The sequence below is a fragment of the Gallus gallus genome, chromosome 7 (genome assembly GCF_016699485.2).
Source record: "Gallus gallus isolate bGalGal1 chromosome 7, bGalGal1.mat.broiler.GRCg7b, whole genome shotgun sequence".
In the NCBI taxonomy this organism is placed as follows: Eukaryota; Metazoa; Chordata; class Aves; order Galliformes; family Phasianidae; genus Gallus; species Gallus gallus.
This window is the reverse complement of record NC_052538.1, coordinates 21,303,283-21,329,923: the sequence shown is the minus strand read 5'-3', so window position 1 is coordinate 21,329,923 and position 26,641 is coordinate 21,303,283. Positions and strand designations below refer to the sequence as shown.

The following is a 26,641-nucleotide window of genomic DNA, read 5'->3' as shown; positions in this document are numbered from 1 at the left end:
CATAGCAATGGAGCACTGCTCCGGCAGCCCTGTGAAAGCAGTGGGGCATGGCAGGACTCACTCAGCACAGACCCTGTTGTTTGGGAAAAGAAACTGCACTGCAGATTTGGGTGGGGAGAGGGAAGCAGAGCAAGTGGCTGCCAAAACTGCCCCACACCCACGGCCACTGCTCAGGTTGGGCAGCTTCCTGTAGACTTCCCCCGCAGGCTGCTACTCCCATCTCTCCTTCCTCTGCTTCCATCCTATTCAGCCAATCTTTCCCATGCAGCCTCCCACAGAGGAGATGCATCCGTGGGCCGCTGAGCTGCTTGCTTTGCCTGTCCTCACGTTGCCAGTGGTGAGCACCCACAGATGGGGTGACTCAGGCATTGTCCCCTCATAATCAAGGCTGTTGTGACATTCCTGCAGCAAACACAACACCTATCTTATTCTGCTCCCGGCACGACTGCTATGAAGAAATGTGTTTTCCCAATGCAGAACAGGAGCAGCAGGCTTGAGGCTGAATGCACTATTCAGAAACGTGGCAGCTTCATTGCCCACACAAAGCAGTAATGCTGCCTGGAGACAGCTGTACTCCCAGTTAAGCCTTCACTGCAACGTCATAGCATGCTCTTGGAGCCTTGGAAAAGAGGAGAAAGCTTCACCTTACAGCACCAAAAAGAATCACACAGGTGAAAGTGGCAAGCAGACCTGCAGGTAGGCCTCAGCAACGTGCCGCTCTGCACTTTGTTAGCTGCAATCATAAACACTGCACAGCTGCGCTACAACAGGAAAGCAGGCCCAACGCTTCTCTAATTTGATAAGAGGTTTCTCTAGTGATTCACCAAAAATAATTACCCCAAATATAAACATGGCCAAAATTAGCACTGCTAGCTGTAGTAGGCAGGAACTACAGCAAATGTATTGACTCAAGGAAATCGGAGTCTCTGTGTGGCCAGACTCGCATACACAAGAACTCTGCAAATATGTCTACATTGTATTCCAAGTGATTTTATTGAAAGTCTGCAATAATCATCACTGAAAATAACTTTTCAGTGCAGTGCATGACACAAGTCCATGATGATGAGAGGGAAAATCTGTGCAGATCTGGCATTTGTAGTGACAATGACGTTCTTCAACCATTATTTCCTCAGCCCACAGGTGTTTTTCCATCTTGTTTGACAACAAGACAGAAAGAAAAGCCAGGGATTTTTTTCTGTACATCCACGGACAGCTGCTGCAGCCAGCCAGCCAGCCCGTCCGCTCTGCTGTACAGAGAGCAGCTCCAACCATTCCCCACAGTTAGCTCAGCACCAAGGCGGGTGCTTTCTTAGGGCACCACAATCCCTACCATACAGGGAAAACAAGCTAAAATTACCCTACAGCCTCCCAGTAAAACCTTAGGTATTTGAAAAGAGGTAAAGAATGTGTTTCAGAGGTCTGGAGTAAACAGCAGTTCCTTCACTGACCTTTCTCCACGGTTATATTCTCCATTTATTTTGTACTACCTCAGTTTAAGCAATGAAAGAATTCTGCTTTCCCACTGTTATCTGATAGTTCAATACTCCATATTTTTTTCAGAAGACATCGCACAGAAATGCACAAAACTAAACTGAAAATGTCATTTAACAAACAAAAAGTAAATTAATGCACTTCACAAATATTCCTCAAATAACTATTAATTTTAAAAACCTCAACCTTTTCCTTTCCTTTATATGAATAACATGGTATTGATTTAAAAAAGAAAAAAAAAAGTGTGTAATTTGTAAATAATAGAATCTATTTCCAACAGCACAGAACATATCTGCATCTCTCTTCAATGATACGCATAGAAAAGATTATTTCATAAAGTTTTCAAAAATTGTAAGCCTCTGCAGAAGAAAAGTTATTCTGGTGAGGCTGCTGGATAGTGCCAGGTGCACTTTCAGGAATCACTTTGCCCTCTGTGCCGTGGATGTTTAGGTTTGTGGGAAGGAACAATTTTGCATCTGAAACTTTCTATAGTCTAAAACAGCAGTGAGTTTCTGTGAAGAGAGAGTGCAGTCACTTCTGTCTCACTGAAACATCCACCCAGTTGCTAGGAGGTTCTGCTGGCAGAGGAGTGCCAGGCTCTTAACAGATTACCCAGATTTTTGAGAGATGTTCCAAGCCTAAACTGTAGGGATATCTCACTTGGTTCCTCACCAGAAACGGGCAATGTCGCTTCCTTTCCTCCCAAGTCAGATGTTTATCTGAAAAGCATCTCACAGGAAGAAAAGCAATGACCTTCAGAGTGCTTAAATTCACTTCAGAATTCATTTTGTAACAGTGATATCCCTTAGATGCCTTCAGAGAGAGATTCAGAAATAACCACCACGCAATAGTAGTTACTGAGCATCTCCAGTGCAAAATAACCTCCTAACTCTGCCCTAACCTGAGTGCACAAAGCAAAGCTTTTTCATCATTTCAAGAGATGAAAATTGGGAGGGGAAAAGCCTCTTCTGTTTATAAAAAGAAAAAAGAAAAAGCAAACAAACAAAAACATTGGTAACAAACTAAAATGCAAGTGACGAGAGGCCATCATCACATGGGAAGCTGTAAAATTGTATGCTCTATCAACAAATCCTTTCAAAGTCAGATAAATTATGGATAGGATGGGTTGCATTTACTGTCCACAACATGACCAAGTGGAAATATTAAGACACAACAGCAAGTTCTCTTTATTACTAGGATTACTGATGGAACCACTACCCTGAAAGTCCAAGTTTTGTTTGAAAAAAGAAAAAAAAATATTCCCTATAAGTTATATGACATTTTTTTGCAATGTTAAAGACCAAATGCATCTCATGTAAGCTGGGATCCAAGACTTGCAGGCTTCCCTGGCTATTTTGCTAACTTGCATTGTGATCTTAGGCACATGCTTTTACATATCATAGTTCCTTATCTGCTACACAGAAAACAGTATTGCACGGAGTTTCAGACAGTGGTGTTATATACAAATCCCAATAATTCTTCATTCATTCAGAATGGACCTGGATGTTTACTTATTTGTGCAGTGCTACCTTTATTGATTTTAAAATGATCCAGAAAGTGCACTACACATTTCAGAATTGCTAAGTGCTTTAAAAAGTCAGTAAAACATTTAAGATGATTTTAAATAGTATATACACAACATAACTGCACACAGTCTCTAGATATCTGGCCCACATTCAAAAGTAACTCAAAGGCAGGTGCTGCTGTAAAGATGAAGAAACAAACTCAAAATCTCACACAAGCAAAAATCTCACATTAACAACGTTGCGTAAAAACCTCCTGCTAAGCCAAGTCTCCCTGGATCTCCAGGCACCAGAAAGTACTCTTGTCCAGATCCACTTTTTAAAATCATAAATGTACTTGTACAGTAATGTACAGTCAACGTAAATTAGTCAGAAAGTACGATAAGCTTTCAAATACACATTATAATTTACAGTGATATGAACAATTGCTTGAGTTTATAACAACAGATTATGTTAGCAGTGAACAGAGGAGAACTTCTATTGCAAGTTCTTAATAGCAGGTTTCATGCTCAGGTGTTAATTTTCTTTTATCTGTCATATCAACAGCATCAGGCAGCAGTTTGGGTGAGCACAACTTCTGCTCAAGCAATAGACTGCTTCTGTTCACCATCACACTTAAACATCCTTTGCTTCTCCAAACCGCCAAAACCACTTTTTTCCTACTATTTCCATAGAAGATGAAATTTGTCATCATACTACAGGATGTGGAGTTTTATTAACAAAAATAATAATAAATCAGTTTTCCTCCCCTTATCATCCAAACACTCATTTAGCATACCTACTACAAACTTATAAGGTACGATTCCGTAATCCGTATTTAAGTATCGTACTTACGGTTGGCATAATTTTACCAGGTCCTGATCAGTGGTGTTTGGAGGCAGTGCTCTGATGTAAAGGTTTGTTTTACTTAATTGATCCCATCCTGAGTTGCTGCTGCTACTACTGTTGTTATTACTGCTGGTGGTGCTGGGACTAGGAGGAGCCATTGGGTGGGCTGGTACAATGGACTGCTGCAAAGGAAAAAGGGCGTTAGAGTGAACTGCAGAGAGCAATCGCAGCATGCACATTATCTCAGTCTACAGCAGCCTGGTCACCATTCGGAGCACTGTGCTACAGCTGCAGTAGTCACTCCTGGATTCTAAACCCGCTTTCACACCACGTTTGGGACAGGATCTGCAGGCACATCTGACATACCCAGCCCTCAGCTGAAGCACACTCAGTGCACGACACAGATTCGAGTTATATATAAGCTCTGCTGAATGTTGCTCATGGGATTTTATCTTTGTTGTGGCATCTGATGTGAAAATGAAGAGAGGCTGTTCTAACAGGAACATACTAAGTTTATTTCCTTCAGACTGTTCCACATCGTAAAGGGTTATTGTGGTAGATGTGAAGATTAAGGTATTTCCTTCATCTATTCAGAAATATAAAAACAATAAGAAACCTCTTTTGTCCCTCTGCTGCCTTTTAGGACTTCATGTGATGCAGTTTTATTTATTTTTAAGATAGAGAGAGAGCGCAGACAGCTTAAGGTGTAGACGTTCGTTGTGCACCTCAGCGGAACTACTGCCATTGATCTCGTATTTGTGAGTTATTTCAAGAATATCAAGAAAAAGACCATATAATTCCAAACAATCAAAGTTTCAGAAGGAGATAAGCACATAAACATTTCACATAGTTCTCAGGATATCTAACATAGACGCTCTTCAAATCAGACCCCAGCGGAACTCAAAAATGCCCACATGGAAATCTGCAGTAGAGTAGCCTTCATCCCTTCCTTAAGCAACAGTATGGAGGTCATGGTACAAAAAGTACTAAAACCAGGTATACAGGGTTATAAGAGAGAAATACTGGGACATTAGAGCTCAGGCTCCAGGTAAATCTCATACACAAGGTCTTCACTGATAAAAAAGAATCCACTGCATGCAGTCCCTTCCTGCAAAAGTCTGATCCTCCACGGCTCAGAAAGCTCAGAGCAAAGAACCTCCTTACAAGCTGCAGAGGTAATGCAGAGGGGGAAAAGAAAACAATTAAAAAAAAAGAGGAATGCAAATTGAAACACAAGTGTTTAAGTGTAGACTCCCTTGTCCCCGCCCATGTGCCATCCTCCTCTGTGGAGTCACACAAGCACGCGTGGCCATACCCTGAGCCAAAGGATTACCACCCTGCTCTGGCTGACTGCAGCAGGTAGGTGCAGCAGCTCAAGCTGCCCCAGGCAGGGAGCCATGCATGCGCACAAGGGGGGGCTGCAGCTTGCCTCAGTTCCAAGGGCTCAGGGAACTACAGCCTCAGCGCACGAAAGTAAAACCATCTGGGAGATAACCTTGGGAAATGAGAACGAAATTGGGAGTGGAAGCAAAGCAGAGACGCCTTCGATCAGATACTTCAGGTTAATTACGTATTTCTCATTCATGTTTCCCTGGGAAGGTTTTGAAATCTTCTAATTCAGTACATTGCAAAGATTACTATGCAGCAATAATAGCCTGGAACAGCAAACTGCAACACACGCTCAATGCAAAATCAACATTGATATGGAGAAATGATGTTGTTGCCTAATGGAACTGAGCTAAAAAACAAAGAATGAAGTACATTCACAATCATTTAAAATCCCAAAACTGATTATCAGTATTCCATTGCCACTGAGCTGTTTTGTGTGGTTCATGCTTTCACTGTTGCTTTGTGGTGTGTGTGTTCTTTTTTTTGTTTTGGTTTGGTTTTTTGTTTTCTAAATCAAGGGTTTTAGGAGCAGCAACTCTCTTTCAAAAGATTTACACTGCAAGCTGAAAAGCTAATACGGAATATCTTCCAGGCTTGATTTAAAATGGGAACAAGATAAAACCCTCCCTCCAAGTTTGTAATGGAAACATTGACGGATACTAACTACAGCAGCACAAGTCAGGCCGTCAGAGTGCTCTGCTTCCCGTAACACCAGGCAATTACTTGCTGTGTTGAAGCAATGCAGAATGACTGAGCAGAGACGTGGCGCAGTGCCGCTGCCCAGCACCATGGCTCCGCCACGCGCACCGCCCCACACGCACACCTACACAGCCCCCAGAGAAGCGAGCACGCACAGAGTAGTCACAGTGCTGAGCGGTAATCACTACTGGAGCCTCCATTCTGTTCTGCAGCACCTTCAGATCGCTTTCCACTTCTTGCAATGTTTTGCCCTTCAAGGCTTTGGTTTGCTCCACTGTGGAGCTGCAGTTCCGTACAGTGCCGACCCCAGCTTGCCAAAAGCAAGAGAGGAAAACGAGCGTGCATGTGTGCAGACAGCAGCAATCCTAAGTCTCTCTTCCTGCAAGATATAAACACTGCGTTCTGAGAAATTTAAACTTGTGTTTAAGCACTAAGATGCTCTATGCTAGCGGTTACATCCAAACACCATGGGAATGTAAATGTGATTACAGTTGTCTTCCAAAGTTTACAGACAGAAGGTTTCTGACTACTTCCACACAAACCCATACCTTTACCAGCCCTAAAAAGGCTTCACAAAATACAGATGCTTGGCACATTTTTGCAGCTTGCGGAACCCTGCAGCCCAACGAGCACAGACAGCTACCAAAAGGCCAGCGACTCCTGAAAGCCACACAGCTCACACATCCTTTTTTTGCTGAAACTTTATCTTAAAATCCAAACCACTGTTCCTGCTCTGTTCCTGAAGGACACCCTGACAACCAGAGGTCCCTCTCGGTTTGGGGCAGTTTGTGTCTCCTCACCCAGCTGCAGTGAGGCTCACTGTGACAGCAGAGCAGCTCTGCAGGCGCAGTTGCATCACCTCCCAATGGCACAAGCTGAGTCGATAGAGCTCGCCTCCTCCACCACAGCTGCATCCCCGCCTGGGCTGATGCCAGCACAGCGATGTCAGTGAGGATGCATGACTTTTTTCCACACCCCTGGCTAATACAGCACTCGTTGGCAAGATGTTCTGCTGCAGAGACCTGGCGAAGGGTTGGGGCTGTTTGTTTGGAAATAGCTTTCATGAACACAGATTGAAAGCTTTGCAAAACTGAGTGTGGGCTTTGTAAAAGTTTGTTGTACAAACTGTAGTCTGCTGCTACCTTGTAACTAAAGCGGCTCTTAAGATTTTATCACATGGGCTTCACAACAGCTTGCAATAACGTAACTAAGTGAAAACTTGTTTTTAGTTGTTCACTGCATCTTAAAATGCTGGACAGGAACAGAGGAGGAAGAAGACTATCAGTCCCTTTTCCTAGTGACAACATTCCTGCTCGTAACAAACAAACTCGCCATGCTGGTTTCCCATTTCTTCCTCAGGTTCATCCCCAAGGGCAGCCAGGACATTCTCTCTCCAGTGCAGCATCCATCCCGCCACCCTCCCCCAACACCTAAGTGAAAAGCCCAGCACACGGTAGTGTGAGCTCCCCCAGCCCCAGCCAGCAGTGCCAGCTGCCACTGCCCTGAGGCCCCCAGCCACCCCAGCCCCACTGCAGCGTTTGTATCCCTTGGGTATGGGGGGGAAGGGAAATGCTCACTCCCTGGGGAGGGCCCCTGCATGAAGGGCAGCTGCGTGCTTCTCTGTGCAGAGAAGCAAAATGGGCAGGATCAGAAGACACTGTGGAAAACCAGCTGTAGAATAGACTCATCTTTATATGAGCCATTCTTGTCTGTCTTATAAACCGTTCTGTGCTTAAGGACTGGAAATGAGTCAGAGCAGGATTTCGTCCGCCAAGGAGAAGAATCTTCTTATTGTCAACAGGAAAAACACACACAAAAAAACCACCCAACCCAAACAAAGAGGAACAACCCTGAGAAATTCCTTGGACCTACAAGCTGAGCGACGCTGATCCCTGCGGCTTTCAGACTACAAAAGTCAAAGGAAACCCTAACAAGCAGAAGATACGGACCCAGATAACCACTGTCCCACAACAGAGCACAGTTATTATGGCGGCAATCCGTTTAATTCTGTATCTTGGTGTTATGAAAGCACATCTATGGAGTTATATAACATGCTAGCATTTAATTACAAGTTCCTTCTCACAGTGAAAATTCCTGATGGGAAAAATACCGTGACTTACCAACAGAGTTAGTTCTCACACATCTACTCTAACTCAAACCATAAATTACGGCTTGCATTAACCACCCGATTTAGCCTGAACTTCGACTTGGATCACCTTGTAGTTTCAAAACCTCACCACTGGTGTTTGCCCAGCGTTGTTCAGGTGACTGTACCTCAAGTACCTGCTCACCCACCTCAAGTACCTGCTTTCCCTGCCCTGATATGCTTAGCCTCTCTCATTTCACTAACCAGTATTTCGAAACAGCACCTTCAGTAACTGGCATTGATTTAAAATCACTTCAAATTTTTGTGGATGTGTGCAATGGTCATATAAATTAGTAAAAGACACAAATATGGAAAAATTATGGCTAAAAATTAAGCTAGGAGCTGAATGCATTTATTTATGAACTTTACATGTACAAGGAAAGCCTGGGCTCAGGAAGATAGAAGATAATATCTGGTGAAGAAAAACACTGTCATGCTTAAGCATCTTAGGAAACAGGAGTGCTGAACTGCATGAAGAAATCCAAATGTTCAACAGGAACAACTGCTCTGTGGTGAAGGCAATTGTTTTATCAATTTTCTTTGGATCAGGAATCATTAAACCTTGACCACTCAGCCTGCAAACTGACAGCTGAAGTGGGGATGCCATTTTGAGTGTCCTACACTATTCCATTTCATGTTTCCCATCATAGCGTCTGAAATGCTACGGCAAGCAAAATTCCTGGAGGCCTCTCCAAGTCCTATTCTCAATGGACGCGAGTCAACCAGTAAGAATAGAACAATCTGCTGCTGCTGTCTGCATTCACATCTCCTCCCTTAGGGTAGGTTCTCTGACTGTTGTTCTTCAGTCTGTCAGCACTTGTCACAAAGATGCAGCAAGTGAGCTGCTTTCTAAGCATTTTCAGGATTAAGCCAATAAAAAATGTAGAGAGAATCTCAGAAGCTTTGTCCTCCAGATTCCCACTGAGAACTTATATGGGAGAAAAATCCCTGGGACCTGCCCCCCTCTTCTGCCTTTCAGTCTGAAGTTCAGTCCAAGCAAATGAAGAACACAATCTCAGTGATGCTGTAAGAGCCAACAGCCAAATTCCAGCAAGGGCTGGTTTACTGCATGAAGCCGAGACCATGGATGCTGCGTCTCGTGGTCGCACAGAGCCAATCACAAACCCCAGATCCAAAGCTGCTCCATCTCCCTTCACATAGTAAAGATGGCTGCTGGTGCTGCAGCTACAAGGAACAAGTAGGGGTTGGGAAGAGGCAGGACTCTGTGGGTGGAGGCTGGCATCAAGCAGAGACTCTCCCTGTTATGAAACTTCACAGATGGCCCGGAAACACCTGGAGACCCAGCCCTGGGTTTCTCAAAAATAAATAAATAAATATCCCTCTCTAAACCTTCCATGTCTTGGCGTGGAAGAACTGTGCCCAAAGTATTATAGCTGGCACTCCGATAAAGACAGACAGCAAGAAAAAGGCTGAGAATCAAGCACTTAAAAATCAGGCTGAAGCCAAGTCCTGCAGAAATTGTTTCTGTAAGTACAGACAGTATTTTCCATACTGAAAGAAAATATAAGGAAACAAAAGACAAAGATGGATAGCGTATCTCCAAAAGTAAACTCAGTTTGAACAAGAAATCATTTTCATCTTGACTTTTCTTTTTAATTAATATTTTCTGTCTTCTCTGGTCCATTATGTTTTAACTAATCTGAGCTATCTTGCCAGTCAGAACCAGAAAACTTTCTGTCAAAACCCAGGGAAGCAGTCAATGCGCCTTTTTTTCCTGAGTAATTTGGGAGGCTTTTCCTTGAAATACAGAAGTACGGGAGTGAATAGGTGCTTTTCTTCACCTCCGTGTAAAAAGATGTTTATGGAGAGTGGTTCTATTAACAACGAATTGAGACAGCTCGGCACAAACCCTTAGTCACAGCTCAGAGGCTCCTAACAATTTCAGCCCTGGGCTGTTCTGCTGCTAACCCGAGCCCTCTCCCCACTGACAGCTATTCTGCTTCCTTTTGCTGAGGACAGTCTGAGGACAAACCACCAGTCACGCTAACAGAGCAGGACTAAATTTCTCACCAGAAAGCAGCGACTATCAACAATGGAAGGTGTCACTCCAGCTTGTTACAAAGTGCTGCGTTCTCATCATTTTAGAGAGCTGGAACTAATACTATTTAAATTACACTCACTAAAGTTTGATACAACAGCAGTCTCCTGCCAGTAAGGAAACAAGCAAAGCTCCAAAGCCACATATTTCTTTTTCATGAAGAAACTTGAAAAAGTGGGAGCAATATCATGGCAACATTGAAGTATGTGACAAAACCCACGCTAATTTTACCCAGTAGGTTCTTTTCCTGCAATAATGATTTTTTTTTATTATTATTATGTTTAATAAAAAAGGAGCTCTAACTTGGGGAAGGCAGGAGAGGCTGCAACAACACTGCAGAGGAGGCAGGAGGAGCTCCTCCTGGCTCAGGTAGCTCTTCTCAGTGATAATGGGAAAGCTTCGAAGCTCCCAGGAGCTCAGCTCCTCTATCAAGCTCATCCCATCTGGGATTTTTAAGCGCTCCACTGACTGACTCCCCTCATCCAGAGGAGAATAAAAGGCGATGGATCGAGGAAACCAGCCGTGCTGCTGCACGAAAGCTATCACAAAGGAGCAAGAAGGCAGTGCTGAACTGGCTAAGCCCCCATTCCTCTGCAGAAGCTATTAGTACTTCTCTCTTCTGCTTGCTCATCACAAATCACAGCATCCTTGTCCCTCTGCTTTAGACTTGGATTCCCTGGAACAATGTGATGGTACCATGCCCTAGCTGTGACAAACACCACAGACATATTTCAAGTAAAATATTTGAGTTTTAGTTTCTGCAACCTGAACAGGCTGGAACAAGTCAACTGTTAATCTCAGTTCAAACAACAGGAGAAAGTCAAGATGCTGAAGTACCCAAAGAAAGAGAGGTTGGTACTGAGATCTCCTGGACAGAAAAACACATACATGTTTTTGTGGTTAGCCCTTCATTGAGCAATAGACATAAAAGAATTCCCTGCCAACTTCCTTCTTGACTCCAGTAAATATAGAGACCTGCTTCCTTCGGTGCAGCCAGCCAAGGCTTCTGCTCAGGATCCAGACAGAAAACAGTACTGAATCTCTAGACCATGTTGAAATTTCTGTTCCAGGCTGAGGATTCAAGCTGCAATTAGAAGAAAACACATCCCTTTATAGAGAGGCTTAACTCACATGTCAATGGGTTCATGCAAGGCTCTGAAAGTCCAGCATGTGGCACTGAACACAAATAACAAAAATAATTTCTCCCTTGCATTACACACCTACTGGTACACCTTACAAGCAGAGTATAAAATCCTACAACATATGCAATGAAATGCCAGAGGTAAGCACATAGAGGAGTACTGGGAGCATCGAGAGCAACACCTAAACGGCTTAAGGAAAGAAGTGCAGAAAAAAGGCATTTGCACATTCCTCTGACAAACAACTCTTTTAAGAGATGACAGTGTAAGAGGTTTAGACATCCCTACGCTACATACTCACAGCAGTCCCTTCTCACTGTGTGTATGACTTTTCTCAAACATTCATAGAACGGGAACCTTCTACTCATTGCCACCATTTAAAAACTCTTCAGGCGTTGGCCCAAAGCAGATTAACATCAAGCAAAAAGAACAAGTTTTCAGGCAATTGTTCTGCTTCATGAAAGCAGTCGCATTCCCAGGATATGAAAAAAAATAATTAAAAAAAAAAAGAGCCAAACTGCAGCTGGCACACACAGAACTCCACGAATAGTTTCACTTCTCAGTCAGCCATCTCATGCCTTGCCATTCTTATTTTTTTTTTTTAAGAGGAAGAGGAGGACCCAGGGAATTTCACAGCAGTCGGCCAAGCTTCAATTCCCGGAAATATTCTGGAACAGATTATTAAACAATCAGTTTACAAGAATCTGGATGGTAATAGAATGAGGAAAAAAAAAAAAGCAGACAGAAGAGATCTGTCAAAAACAGATCATCAAAACAATCTAATTTTCTTCGCTGCCAGGATAACCAGCTTAGTGGGTAAGGCAAAAAGCAGTAAATATATATAGATCTTGACTGAGACCTCTGACACTGTCCCACATGATATTTTTCATCAGCAAGAAAAGGAGGTATTGCCTAGATCAGCAGTTCCTTCCTAATGCACTCTGCAGCAGCAAGGGCGGCACAGGCAGGGGAGCAGCACGAGCAATGCGCTCATCACCGCTCGGCTCACACTGCCCAGGGAGGGGAAGAAGCAGAGCAAAAGGCACTGAGAGGCACTGCTGACCCCACCACTTCCTCTTCCTCCCAGCCCTTAAATGCACAGTACATCCTCACCTTTTTGTTTTTAACCACTTCTTAGTGAGCAAATCTGCCCTATACAGTACTCAAGATCAGATAGCGTAGCAATTCCTCACAATAGAGAGTACTGTTATGACAGTGGGATATTTCTCTCATTTATTTTTTTTTCCCAAAAAGAAAAATTAAAAATAGCCCAATATCTCCTGTAATAAAAAATCCAAAAGAAAGATTAAGGCAATTAATTCCTATTTGGTAAGTTTAGAAATGATTGCACTGAGAACTGAAAATAAATACCGTGCATTATCCCTTTACCTTACTTCATTTATAGCATAGCTCAGACTCCCGCACTAAGGCAGATCTCCAGCTCAGCTGTGACTTCATTCACCTTTTGTGCCATCATCTAGTTGGAACTTCTGCCTCCGCTGCCAACAAATGGGGCCATGGACAATATTCAACATAATCTAAAAGTTACTGCTGTCAAGTATTTCTGTTTATGACAAGTTAAGATGCATATTTTTATAGGCACAGGTAATTAAGTTCATAGTTTCATAAACGGAAGCAGTAAATATGCAATATTCATGAAGCCACTCCCACTTCTCAGCAATTCGGGATGCCATCCATCATCTCATCCCAGCAGCTGGCCAGCTAACTCCGTATCTCACAAAGCTGCTGCCTGCATTCCAAGTACCACATTAGAAAAGGAGCATGCTACAGACATGGAGATAACTCGGGCTTATCCTGAGAACCACTTGAATACCTGTAATACTGGCAGCACAGCAACAGCATGTCTGACCAAACTCTCCTTTAAGAGAATACAGAAAAAAAAAATGCTCTCATTTGAAAATTAAAAATTCCACATAAAAAAAAAAAAAAAACAGCACTTTCATGAGGTATTTTTCTTTACTGTTCTTCTATATTACATGTAATAACGATTTCTATTAAGCTCTCACAGATAGTCTCTTACTTACAAAGCATCATAGGCTTCATGAAGCACATAGGTGAGCTTTTCAGTTTTTGATTTAAGCCTTTCTTACATTTTTTTTTCCCAAAGAAAAAAATAATAATCTAAATTTTCTACATCCTCCCCCCCCCCCCCCCCCCCCCCAGAAATGCAATTTCAGCATTCTGCTCATCTGGACAGCCTACGCACCTTCCCTCCATAGTCAGCAATTACAGGACAGAACAGCACAGCACTGAAGATGAATGTCAAAAGAAGCATCTGCTTTTTTGGCAAACTCCACACTGTTGGTGGCACTTGAATTATTGCTACACTGTTTGTCACAGGGTTAGACCACAGATGGCTCTTTTGGCTGACATGGGATCCGCTATGTCATTTTCTGTTTATTGAAGTTAAGAAATAAATTGAAGAACTTGTGCCTGGCCGTGTAAGAGGGAGTCAATTCGTATTCGCATCCCATTGTCTGCGAGTGCGGGTCCCATATGGGCAGGGTACCATACCAGCACTGCGGCAGCATTGTTAGCTATGCTATTTCAAAGAACAAAACTTATCTTCTTTTTGGCAAAGCCATCATTTTGCTGTGCCAGTATTTAATGTGCAGCACTGTGCGGTAACCCCCCAGCCTATTCCTGCCTCTCCTGCTGTGCTCTTTGAAGAAGCGGATGGGAGCGTACAGGCAGCTGGCTCCAGCCCTTTCTGCTACATTCCTAAATCTTAATCTGCCTCTGGCAGCCAGCGCCCATCTCACCACCGCCAGCAGCGTCTGCAGGAGGAAAGGGCACAAAAAGCCCTCCAGAATAGAAGCCAGTTTGGTAACACCTCACCGCCAAGACTGAATCCAGACAACCCCCGGAACACATCCTTTTCAGCTACATAATGTATGCTTGACACTATGGACCAGTTTAGATATTTTATACTTCCTGCTCGGTTTGCAAATGTTTTTCTTTTTTGAAATGCCTAATGCATCGCATCTGCAGACTTAACTACTGCACAGGCACTGGCAAAGAATAAGGTAGCAGAGAAACACTGCGCAAGTACGGCACAAGGGTTTCCATCAGCCTGGCACTGAGAGGTCCCACCCTGTTGCTCAGCAGCTCATTAAGTGCCTGTAGTAACACCCATGTAAGTCAGAAGGGCAGCATCTCACACTGTGGTAATGAATGACTTCTGAAAGTGCTGGACACCAGGAATATGTAACTGAGCACCACTGCTCTCCCTGCCTGCTCCACTGCAGGTATTTACATGATCCATCATAACATTTCTCTATGTTTCAAAGCTGACCGCTAGTTTTCCTCAGTACTTTTGTATGGATTTAGAAGTAACCCATTGTTTCCTTTTTCTCAAAAAACAAAACAAAAACCCACAAAGAAAAGACTTCTGATTGCAGCTCTGATTTCAGGAGAAAAGTTTGATTTCCTTTCTTTTTCCTGAAAACAGCCCTTAGCTGCTGCGGTGCCATCTCTCACAGGACGCAAGCAGCCACTGACACAACTGCAGGGGAAGCTCAAGTGCTTAGCTTTAACAATGACTGCAGCCCCTCTGGTAACAGCCCTACCCATAAGCATGTTATCTGTTCCCCAAATGGCTCAAAGCCGCCTGTCCATCTAGCACAACAGGTACAGAGATCGCTAACAACTCTCTTATAGCTTTTTCTGCCTCGAAGCCTGCTGTAAGGTAGTCCAGGTCTGCAGTACCACTGGGGATGAACAAGATCAGTGGCAACTTTTCAAACAATGACTCCTTATGTAAGGAGTTGTCAGTTCTCTGCACTTCCACACATCAGCTTTGTTCCACTTCCACCTGTGGTTCTGCCTCCATTTGCACAAATCCACTCAAGAGTTTTATAAATTCCAATGCTGTATAAAACAGACGAACCAGAGAGCACAAGATATAATGTTGGCAAACCTTCCAAAGCAAGGCTTCTCTACAGAGTACCATGGAGCAAATCCTGCTTGGTTTGCGCATTGCAACAAACATGCCAGTTTTCTCTGGGATTTAATGAGGCTGTGTGCAGCACGTACATGGCCGCAAATGAAATTCCTGGAGCCTTCTAAACGACTCCTGAAAATCTACGTAACTTCTTAAAACTGGGAAGCTCAAATCTCACTAGAAAAGGACTGGAGTCAAACATAATTGTTTTTACAACGTTTGCTCCCCTTGTATCATTTCCCATTGCACAACAGGAGCTGCAGACCCCATGCAAAGGGCAGTGCAGGTGCCTGTCTGTGGCAAACCTGCACAAGTGGGCTGTGGAGCGGTGCTCACCCACAGCTTTTTGTGATGCAACCAACGCTGCAGTGATGCAAGTGCTGAGGAAGAGCTGTATGTCATAGAGAACCGCTTCTAACAACGGGGGGCCAGTGGCTATCTGTCACCTTCTGATACTTCTCAGAGATGACTTGTCTTACAGCTTTATAAGAAAGTCCACCATAATGGCTTTCTAACAGCTTTGTAACAGTGATCCATTTCCACAGGCCTGTGACACAACAGACACATTCACACACAGGACCACCCTCTGCCCTTCAGGAACAGAGCGATTCACACAACTTTCCCCATGTAGCATGTGGCCATTTACCTGTGCACAGGCACCACAGAACAAGTCTAAGATCAATTTAGCATGACAACATTTAACCCCTGGGAAAGAGAAACAAAAAACAGCTCCTCTGGTCAATGAGTTGTTGGTGGTTATCTGTCTGAACCTTTATCCCGCAGCTGCTCCTACTATTGAAATGCTGCTTGGGAACAATTTTGGAGACATTGTAGACAACTTCAGACTGTCTGAGCTGCTCGGTAAACACTGGTTGCAAAACACTTAGCTTGAAAAGCAACAAGATACTTTGAATATGTTTCTCTAATTTGTTATCACCATACTGCCCACACACATAGCAATGACATCGGTGCTCTTTCAGACCTGTGCATCCCATCCACCAGGATCTTGAATCCAATTACAGATCATTTGAATGCTGATCACTAAAGCAGCATCACACACCACACTTCTGCAGAAGCCATATATCCAGCCCAGCTCCTGCAGGGGCTGGTAGTGCCGTGCCATGAGGTGGTAGCTGTACAGCTTTGGAGAGCAGCTGGCCCCAGCAGGGATGATGTCTGCCTCTCACAGTGCTATGAGCATCTCTCTCTGCTACATTCTAGCAGTTTTAATTTGAAAACAAGTTTGGAAGCTCCAAACACAATGCACATCAAGTTAGCAGTCAAGACAAACTACCCCTAGATAACTATGAGCTGACTGGTTTTTATATGACCATTCAAAGAAAAAAAAAAAGTGCACGTATTTTTATATTAGCAGTATTACTTCAAGGATATTTGCATTCTTTTCATCTACTGCTTTCCACTACTTTAAGGATCTGGGCCCACAGAAGGTAACCAAGAGCACCAAATGCCCTGGGTCAGACACGTCCCTTCCCTAACAGCACACTTCCATTAACAAATCTCTGACCCTGCAACAAATGCAATAAGGTGGCTCTGAGCCAGCCCGCTTTGGGTCAGAGGAATGCGCTGGAATGAACCACTGAGCATCACGCAGCTGCACCTTTATTTGTGGCTGGTGCCATTAATTACTTGCTGGGGTCAAATGTCTACGAAACTTCACATCTAATTCTTGGGGTCAACTTATGCCACAGAGAGGGGTAACTTATGTCAGTTTCTATTAAAACCATGGGCTTTCAAACTAAAGACAGCTCAGAGTAGTTAGCTAGTTCTGTTGTTGAAAGCTATCTCAGGCAGCATGCACAGTGCCACGGCCCAGAGAAGCTGACTTGAGAAGTCTCTAAAGCACAAAGTTGCTGAACACCAATTAAAAACAATCTGGGGATGAGCTCTTTTGAACTTTCAGCAGATAAAAGAAAAGCATGACACATTTTGTTAAAAAGTATTAGGGAATCTAACCAATTAATGCATCCAATCCTCTTTATGCAAAGTTATTTAAGAAAATGTTAAGTGCTTCCCTAAATGAAAGTGATCAAGGGTTTAGAGATGGGGAGGAGTCCTTCTGTACGTGGAAGCAATTCACCACAACACTGAACACACCACATCTGGGGACTTTATGAAACAAAGCCAGGAGCTGACTAAGATCAGCCTAGCAGAATCCAGCACCCAGCCTCATTTTATAACTAGTAGGCTCCTCCTCTTTGCAAATAAGGAAAACCGGATTCCTTCAGGAGGATGACAGACCTGAAGTTGCAAAGGAAGGAAGGATTAGAACTGAAGACTCACCCTTAAAAATTGGGGTGAGATTTCCATAGGTAAGCAAGCTCTGGTGGATCTCCCCAGCAGATTCCTATCTGCACCAGTGGGATCACTCATCCTCACTGACCTCTTACAGTCTGACTGTGGCTGCAGGCTGAGTAGGAGAAGCACAGATGGCTGAAGTTTTTCAAACATTGTTGATTGGGTGTTTTAAGCAAAAGTCAGCTTTCATTAGTTGTGAAGTAGAAGCCGAACTTTCTGGGAGAAATAGGATTTACAGCCAGACACAAAGAAAAGGGCAGTAGAAAGGAGTGCAGAAGGGGCTGTCACAGCCATGGGCAGGCATGGAGCCTGCGAGTGGTAGCTGAGGAAGGGACCACAAACTGTGATTACACTTCAAGGAACAGCTCTGTAAGGCGGCTGAAAGCAGAAGCCCTGCCCTCACAGGGGGGAAAAAAAGGGGGGGAGGGGGGGGAGTTCAGATTCCTTCTTTCACCATCAGTGTTGACTCATGGAAGTGGTAATAATACAGCATCAGACAATCAGAAATGAAACCAGCTTCAGTTTTACACACAAACCACAGCAAATACATTTGGTACCCACGTCTGTAAACTAAACCTTACAAGTAGTGCAACAAACAGCGTGCATGAGCCCACCTGCTAAACCTTGGGTGAAACCCTGCCTGCGTAACCACACGTGGCGATGCTGCTCTGGTTTTAGGGTCAGATTTGACTTACAAGCTTATCTGAAACAACTCTGAGTTAGTCGTTATCACTCCTTACAGGAAGATGTCTTTGGAGATGGTTACCACTTATTGGATCCAACAGAACTGCTGTAAACTTTTTTTCTTTAACGACAATCTCCTCCAAAATCTTTGTGCCTACTCTTCCAAAAAAACCTTTTGGCCTCCTGCCTGTCTTATTTATTATTTCCTGTTCTTCTTGAAATTTGGAATTCTTATTGGAATAAAGCAAACAGAAGGTCTGTTCTAACTTCCTTCCATGGTACTCATCTAATTTCTCTTGTATTTTCCTTTCTAATTTGAAACTTCTTTCTTGTTTTGAACTAAGTGACAAACATAGATAAGCACACACATCTATACACACACTTTGTAAGCTCCAATAACTCATGTGACCAGCTTTCAGTTCTAGGGGAAAAATGGTTTTAAGCGGTTAAGAAGTTTCAGTCAGACATCTGAAACTCAAGCAATATAAACACAGACTTAAAATTAAAATGTCGGCGACTTCATAGTTCATGACAATTAATGGTTCCATCACAAAATTTAGTGTGCAAGTTAAATTACAAATGTTTAGCAACTGTATCCTGAACAAATGCAGGATAGTGTTCTTTGCTGTGTGTTAAGTTAAAGGAAGCAACGCTCCAGATAGCTGTCGGGTGAATGTCTGCCTGCATAATGAATCACTCAGACACTGCAGATCGTTGTTAATTCCGAAATGAAAATTAGGAGAATTAGCTAACACCTAGGAAGACTTCCAGATGTACTGCTAATACAACACTAAATACATGAGGAATTCCACAGCCAAGATCGAGTGGTCCTGGCAGCACAGATAATAGTATAGCTCAAACATACAAACAATTACAGCTCCAACTGCAGAAGTGAAGCAGGCAGTGCCTCCAGCACTCACCAGCACATCTAGATGCACGTGTGCTGTGTATGAGCCCAGCTGGCACAAACAACTGCAGCACCTGTGTGCAACAGCCTCAGTTTCTGGAAGGTGCTGTTTCACTTGAACAGCGTCTGGTGCTGTAGAAATAGATGATGAACACTTAGACGTCAAACACAAGTCAGAAATAAACCATGGCATTTGGGCACAGAGCCCGATCCATCCACATTGTCACTGTGTTCTAGTCCTCAGCACAAGAATTCAGCAGAGGAATCTTGTCTCTGAACACATCAAAAAATTGCAGATAAAAGAAAATACTCCAAATTAATAATCAACTTTTAAATACCGTAACAAAAGGGTATCTCCAGGCTAACAGCAAACATTTTAAGAAAATTAATCACTTGCCTCTACTTCTTGCACAAATACTGCTGTTCTGAACAACTGCTTTCAGGTTTGTTCCAGACTGTGGGCAATTTCAATAAATTATATTTTTTAATCAGAATATTCTGCTCCTGTCAATGTGGCTTATCAGTCTTTGCAACTGTTGGATGTTTAATGTTAATAATCTTGTGAGCCATTACAAGCTTGTCACATCAGTCCCAGTAAACTGAAGTTGGAGTGCACCTTATATTCACTAGAAGAATAAACTGAAACATTTGAGAATATGTGATTCAACTGGAATTCAGAATTAAAATGGGACAACAGAATTAGAATGAGAAACCTCCCCAGGGAGGAAAAATATGAGGTTTATTTAGCAGGAGAGATGAAGCCACAGAACCACTACAACTACCTAGATTAAAAAAAATGCACAAAATCTAGACCCTGGAACTTGAGGGAGTTATTCCTGTTCTGAGCAATATTTTAATGTCTGGACTCTGCCCTATTGCACACTAAACTTCTGCTTAAGAAGGAAGCCTACTACTAAGAGAAAAACAGTATCTTCTTTTTAAAACTAGAGTTCTAGGCAGTTCTACCAGTCTAATTCCTTGCCAAAATGAATTCCGTCATTGTTATTAATCTGGAAATATCAATAAGAGTATTCATGTGAACACTCACGTAGACTGTGAAGAAACCACTCACACAGCAAATGATGAGCAGAATTTGAGCATGGAGTTTTACAATTCTGAGTAATATGCTTTATCTTGAGCTTTGGAAGACTGACTTAAAACCAAATGAGGTTCAACAAGCCAAGTGCAGGGTGTTGCACTGGGGTCTGGGCAATCCCAGATACCTGCACAGACTGGAAGAAGAACTCACTGAGAGCAGCCCCGCAGAGAAGGACTTGAGGGTCCTGGTGGACAACAAGCTGGACAAGAGCCAGCAATATGCTCTTGCAGCCCTGGAGGCCAACAGCAGCCTGGGCTGCCTCAACAGAGGTGGCAGCAGGGCAAGGGAGGTGATTGTCCCTCTCTGCTCTGCTCTCATGAGTCCCGTCCGTGGTACTGCACCCAGGGCTGGGGCCCCCAAGATAAGAGACACGGATCTGTTCAGGCAGGTCCAGAGGAGGGTCATGAAGATGACCAGAGGGCTGGAGCACCTCCTCCTACACAGAAAGGCTGAGGGAGCTGGGCTTGTTCAGTCTGGAGAAGGCTCCATGGAGAACTCATTGTGGCCTTCCAGTACTTGAAAGGAGTTTAAAAGCAGGAGAGGGACTGACTTTTTACACTGTCTGACAGTGACAGGACAAGAAGGAACTGATTTAAACTAAAAGATTTAAACTAAACTAAAACTTTGCTGAGAGGGTGGTGAGGCCCTCTCACAAGCAGCCCAGAGAAGCTGCAGATACCCCATCCCTAGAGGTGCCCAAGTTGGTTGGGTTGGACCCTGGGCAGCCCGAGCTTGTGGGTGGCAACTAGCCCACAGCAGGGGTTGGGACTGAATGATCTTAAAGGTCCCTTCCAATTTAAGACACACTGTGACCCTATGATCATTTGATGATGAAAAGTACTTTTTTTTTTTTTTATATTAAGCTATTTAGCCCCAATTACAGTAATAACTGACCCGCTTTGACATCTTACTACATTTCTGAACAAGATCTATGGGAAGTAGGAGAACCACCGTTACCAAACAGCTTTTGAAGAGTCAAACCAACATGGTTTACCTAAGATTATCCCAAACATCTTTGACAAGACAATGAAATTTGAACTTATGTCAGTACCTTAACATCTGTACTGTCCCTGGATAACCTTTATAGGTGTGGCTGACCTTGCACTTTTAGCATCACCAAGACAATGACTCAACACAGAACTTTAGGAAAGGAAAAGTATGGAGAGAGAAAGCTAGCACTGGGGATTCTGTGATTTTGGAAGCAGTCCACTGGGGAACAGTCACACACACAAAAAAGCACCCTTCGATTGAAAGATGAAAATCACAGGCTAATTCTATCATTTTGTGTATTGGAATATAAAGCCATATGCTAATAATACTGAAACAACAACAGTTGCAAGTGGAACACTCGACATCTGGGAGTTGGACCTTTCCAGCCTAAGCCACTGTATGATTCTATAAACCCCAAAGAACAAAGAGATCAGGAGCTTCAGAGCCAGGAACTTCTATCAGCTGATCATAAGATGTAAGGAATGGTTACGTGAAAAGCCAAAGTGCCTTCTCTAACAACTAAGCCAGTTTTCAGCTGCACTTGATAGACCTAAGAACAGTATATTGGCAATGTGACAAAATCTGGTCCAAGAGTTAACCTGATTTTGTCACTATAGCAATTAAAATATCAACATAATGCTGAAATAATTCATGACTTCCTTAACCATTTCCACCTTGCATTATGCTTCATGAGACTTCAGAGTATCATTAGTAGGAGCAGAAGAGGCTCCCAGGGCACCAGAAAAATCACTGCATTTTTCTGTTAGTGCCACAGCATTCCTTGAAGTTCACCAGAACTTTTAATGAACAGAAATTCTAAATAATGAATTGCATCCTGATATTTTTCACCATAAAAATTAGTCAAGCTTTTAAGCATACTCCATAGCTTCTCAGTACCACAGAATACTGCTATTGTTTTCCTTTTAAAAATTCCCCAGTTCTGAAATATTTACACACGTGCACACGCACTGGAAGCACTGCTGCCCTAAGACACTAAAGGATTACTTATCTTCTATCTTTTTGTTTAAGCTAAACATTGCAGAAATGTTTTTGAAATAATCTGGTTTAGGTAAGCATTTCTCATAAGGATCACCCAGAGCCACATCTCCTGGAATGCTGAAGAAAGGCTGAAAATTGTCACTGTTTCAAAGGTTAGAAGCTAAGCAGTTCTATTAAATACTTAACTCAAATGTTTTTTTCCCAAATTACACAGAAGTATTTTTAAATAAGCCTAAGCACTACTGTAATGGGGATCATGTAAGCCAAGTAGATTGGATGGAATAATATTAAAGCAATTTAAATACCATTTGATTCCACTGACTGTCAGTCTAATACTGACCCCGGATACACCAACCATTCATCTCAGGTTTCTCATGAGAAGAACTCAAAGGTCTTCTGATTCTCTGTTTCAATAAGCACTTATTCACATCTGCAGCTTCACCACAGTCAGTGGCACCACTGGGTAAGTAAATACGCGATGGCACAAGCAAGTGTCTTAAAACTCAGACGCACATTTTCAGACCTCTTCTTGAACTCATCTGGAACACAGACCACTAAACACTTCAAAGGGCCTCAGCCTGCTGGTGGTTGCTTCTACACGGACAGAAATGTGCACAACTGTTTGCCCAGCTCTGCCAAAGCCTGCATTTATTTGGTGGGGGAGCTGCCCTCCCAGACTCACACAAGGTGTTCCTGGCCACCAACAGGAGCCAAGAGAAAATTCCTCTTATGAAACAGTATAAAGGACTATTAGCAAATTATGCATAGACGTAGGAGAAAGAAAAACACCACTCCAAGACTTGAAATTCATCCACCTCAGCATGAATGCCCAACCTCCTTTGCATGCCAGCTGTCCCCTTAGCGCTGGGCAGAAGAGTGCTCAAAGCTGGGGGGCAGCCCAGCACCTGGGTGTGCCCTAGGGACACCAGCACTGCTCAAGCAGAAACAAAACCACCCTAATCTAGTGAAAGATGCCTGAATAACCCTTCACTGAATTAAAAGACCAAAATTATCCTCCACCCCTTAACCTCAAAATGAGTTTCAAGTACAAAAGGACATACAGAGTCTTAAATCAGAAACTTCTCTGAACACAACCTGAGGGACCAGGGCTGCATAGTAACTAGATTGGTACTGGGAAGACTGGCATTCATCTGCTGCAGTGCTACATACAAGGTAAAGGAAACTTTCATTCTCTAGACTACAGTGTTTTGCTTGCTTTCTCTTCACCAAGTTTAAGAATCTTCCACTTTTTGTTTGGAGGTTTGTAAACGTAGACTTATATTCTTTTTTACCCTCATCTGCCCCTGTGTTTTGAGTAATTTCAGATCACTGCGCTGGCAAGCATTAACTGATATGGTTCCTGTGGGTTAGACAAGCCTTACAACAGGACTCTGAATCACCAAGGAGGAGTTGAGCATAGGAGTATCACTTCAGAGTTTTAGAGATATGCTCCCTGCAACTGCCACCCAAACTCCTATCCAGGAACTGCACTTCAGAGGGACACTAAAAACGAAAGCACCACACAGATCTCAGATACCTGAGAGGACCGAAGTCTAACACCGTTATGCTGTAGTACCCAATGACAAAATATAGGAGCTGTAGTTAACCTCTGGAGTCACATTTCCACTTTCTTGAAGCAAAGAACCATATGGTACAGGAGACTCGTAAAAATAAAAACAAAAATAATAGAAGATAATAAAAAGAAAGAAATTTCCTTATCTAAATGTAGAAAATGATAAACTGCTCAGAATAGCATGTGAAGGGGTCACTGTCAAGGAAAAGAATGAATGATAAAGTTATATTGCTAACATGAAATGCGTCATTCCATGAACAGGGAGCTGTCAGGTGAGACTAAGCTTGATGCTCACCTTGCACAGCTTTTTCTGCTGCTTTTCAATCAAGCAACCAAGGGAAATCAGGCCCAAATTGGACAGCACAGAACAAAGCATTGTTTGTTCCCACTGCAAACTTCACGAAGTTCTGCAGTTCTACCAAGCGAACAAGTTCTACCCAAACACCCACTCTATCTGACACATCTTTCTGAAGCAGATCACTTTGAGCAAATAAGGCACAGATCAGTGACCCATAAACTAGTATGGGTAAGTGAACAGCACTGCTTTTATGAGGATGCATGAACAAAAAGGTATTTTTGTTAATATTATGTATTTATAATCGCTAGCACTGATCTTGCAACAAACAAGAGAGCTGATGTATCATGCTACAACACACATTCAGAAACAATATAAACTTTTGGGACACTGGAACCGCACTTCTCTTTTAAAGAGCTTATCATGTTCCAAAACATTTGCCAGATATTTTTAAACCCGTGCATCTCAGTGCATGGGTATAAAGCTTTACTCTTAAAATCAATTTACACAAACAATAATAAACACTACTAAATTTAATTCAAACTGGCACAAACCTTGAGCATCTTTGTACCTGTCTAAAGCAATCACTCCCCAGCACACAGTTACTTCAACTGCAGTTTAAAGCCATTGTGTGTCAGCACACAGCTGCAGCTCCTCTAACGTAACTACAGTCTCTGGAGGAAGGCAGAGCCAAACCCCTGCTAATCACAGCAACCAGCTGTAGCTCGTGCAGCACATGATTTTTTGGTGGTGTATCTGTTTTGCTAAGTTGCTGGGTTAGAAGGCTTGCACTTATCTAACACGTGGTTCTCCCCCACGGTTCTCCCCGGTTTGTAACTCATCCCTTCCCTTTCCTGTTGCATCAGGAAGCTGCAAATACAGTGGCTTCAGTGGGGCTGCTATAATTACCACAATGCACTGCAATTCTGGAACGTATGCAAAATAAGTAACAATTACTTAAACGAAGTTCGTGGAGGCATTCAAATGTGGTTCTGTTGGCTTTCTAGAAATCTTCAGACCAGAGTGCTCCAGTTAAGATCAAAACACCTCCATGCACCTCTTCAATAGGTCGGCAGCTTTACATGCCTTCACACTGTCTCCTAAGTGAGATCTTTTAGAAATAATCTGATGTAGAAGCAGAGAAAAACACCTATAGGAAGCCAGGAATAGAGCTGGGAGGGAAGAAGTTTAAAAGCTCCTGTTCTTCACCAACTTCTTTTGTTATACTCCATCTCACTGAACAAACAAACATCAGTTTTAATGAAAGCTTCAGAGATGGAAAAAACGCTGACTCAAACAGCTATCTTTTCTTGTTAGTTACCCGATAAAAACAAAAGCATGTCCAACTACCATGATTATTAACTCGACTGCAGCGCTGTGCTGATGTTTTAGGAGCCATCTCCAGCTCTTGGGAAAGGCTTTTCCCCTCCCTTCCTTCCCCTCTCCACCCCGCCAGTAATCCCAGTTTAAAGGATCTGAGATCTAACCCTTCTGAAATGTGTTAACCCAAGCACTTTTCTTTCTTTCTTTCTTTCTTCTTTTTTTTTAAACAGTTGGAAGTTTCAGGGGAAAAAAAAAAAAGAACCCAAAAGAAAACAGCAGATGTTCGGGGCTCAGCCTTCCATTTTTCCTTCCACGTGAAGCTTAATGACAAAGATACGAACTTTAAACCTCCAAACAGATAAAAACGTACTATTTACTCTGTTAGAAATCCTAAACAAAAACTTTAAGTTGCCAAATACAGATAAGACAAACGTATCGCTTTTCATCATCTGTACCATCATGCCTGACAAGATAAGGTGCTTCCTTTTATTTCTTTCATTCACGTTTGCCTTACAAGTATAGAAACCCACTGACTGAGCAGTTTTTCTCCCTGGAGAATAAAGCAGTGCTTTAAAAATCTTAGAAACGCACTTGAACACTTTAAATAGCTGATACTTAACACAAAGTTGAGTCTCCCTAAACCAAGGTAGACTGTATACACTGCATACCATTTAAAGGGAAACATACCCAGCCAGCATAAGCTGATGAAGCAAAGTAACAAATTCTTAAAGCTCCAAAAGAAAAGGAGGAACCCAGCAAGGGGGGGACAGGACCCGTTCACAGGTGCCACGTTGGGCAGCCAAGTCTTGTTGCTCCTCAGATCTGCGTGTTCTGAATTATGGCCATGGCAAGTCTAATGAGGCCACGTCCCTCAAACAGACACCACACACCATGTGGGAAACTGAAATGATGAATTACATGTGTAGCTGCTCCGTGCCATAAACCTATAGATACAGTTAAAACCTCATCCACGTTTTTACCCTAAGATCAGCCAAAGCTTTCTCCATTCAGCCCCCTTTGGAAACCCACCTGAATTTTCAGCCTCGGACAAAGCCCAGCCTGTGGCACAGCGCCTGATGTTAGCAGAGCCGCGTGAAAAGATTAACCAACAGCTTTGTAGCCTCCCTCAAACAGGCCAAACACCAAATCAGTGTTAAATTCCTCACGTGCAGCTACGCCCTGTTAATCTGCTTGAAAGCAGCAAACTACGTAAATCT

The 26,641-nt window shown here is 43.0% G+C and overlaps 1 protein-coding gene across 8 annotated transcripts in view; it reads right to left on the bottom strand.

Annotated features, from left to right (window-relative positions):
* RBMS1 (RNA binding motif single stranded interacting protein 1) overlaps positions 1 to 26,641 on the bottom strand; it is a 344,109-nt gene that overhangs the window by 59,769 nt on the left and 257,699 nt on the right. For 7 of the 8 annotated variants that reach the window (XM_040703336.2, NM_205024.2, XM_015289627.4 and 4 more), the window contains one exon: positions 3,849 to 4,024. In XM_040703336.2, the coding sequence (XP_040559270.1) occupies positions 3,849 to 4,024 (176 nt within the window). Of the gene's footprint in view, positions 1 to 3,848; positions 4,025 to 15,214; positions 15,333 to 26,641 lie in introns of those variants that run through there. The other variant, XM_040703340.1, reaches the window with a different exon arrangement.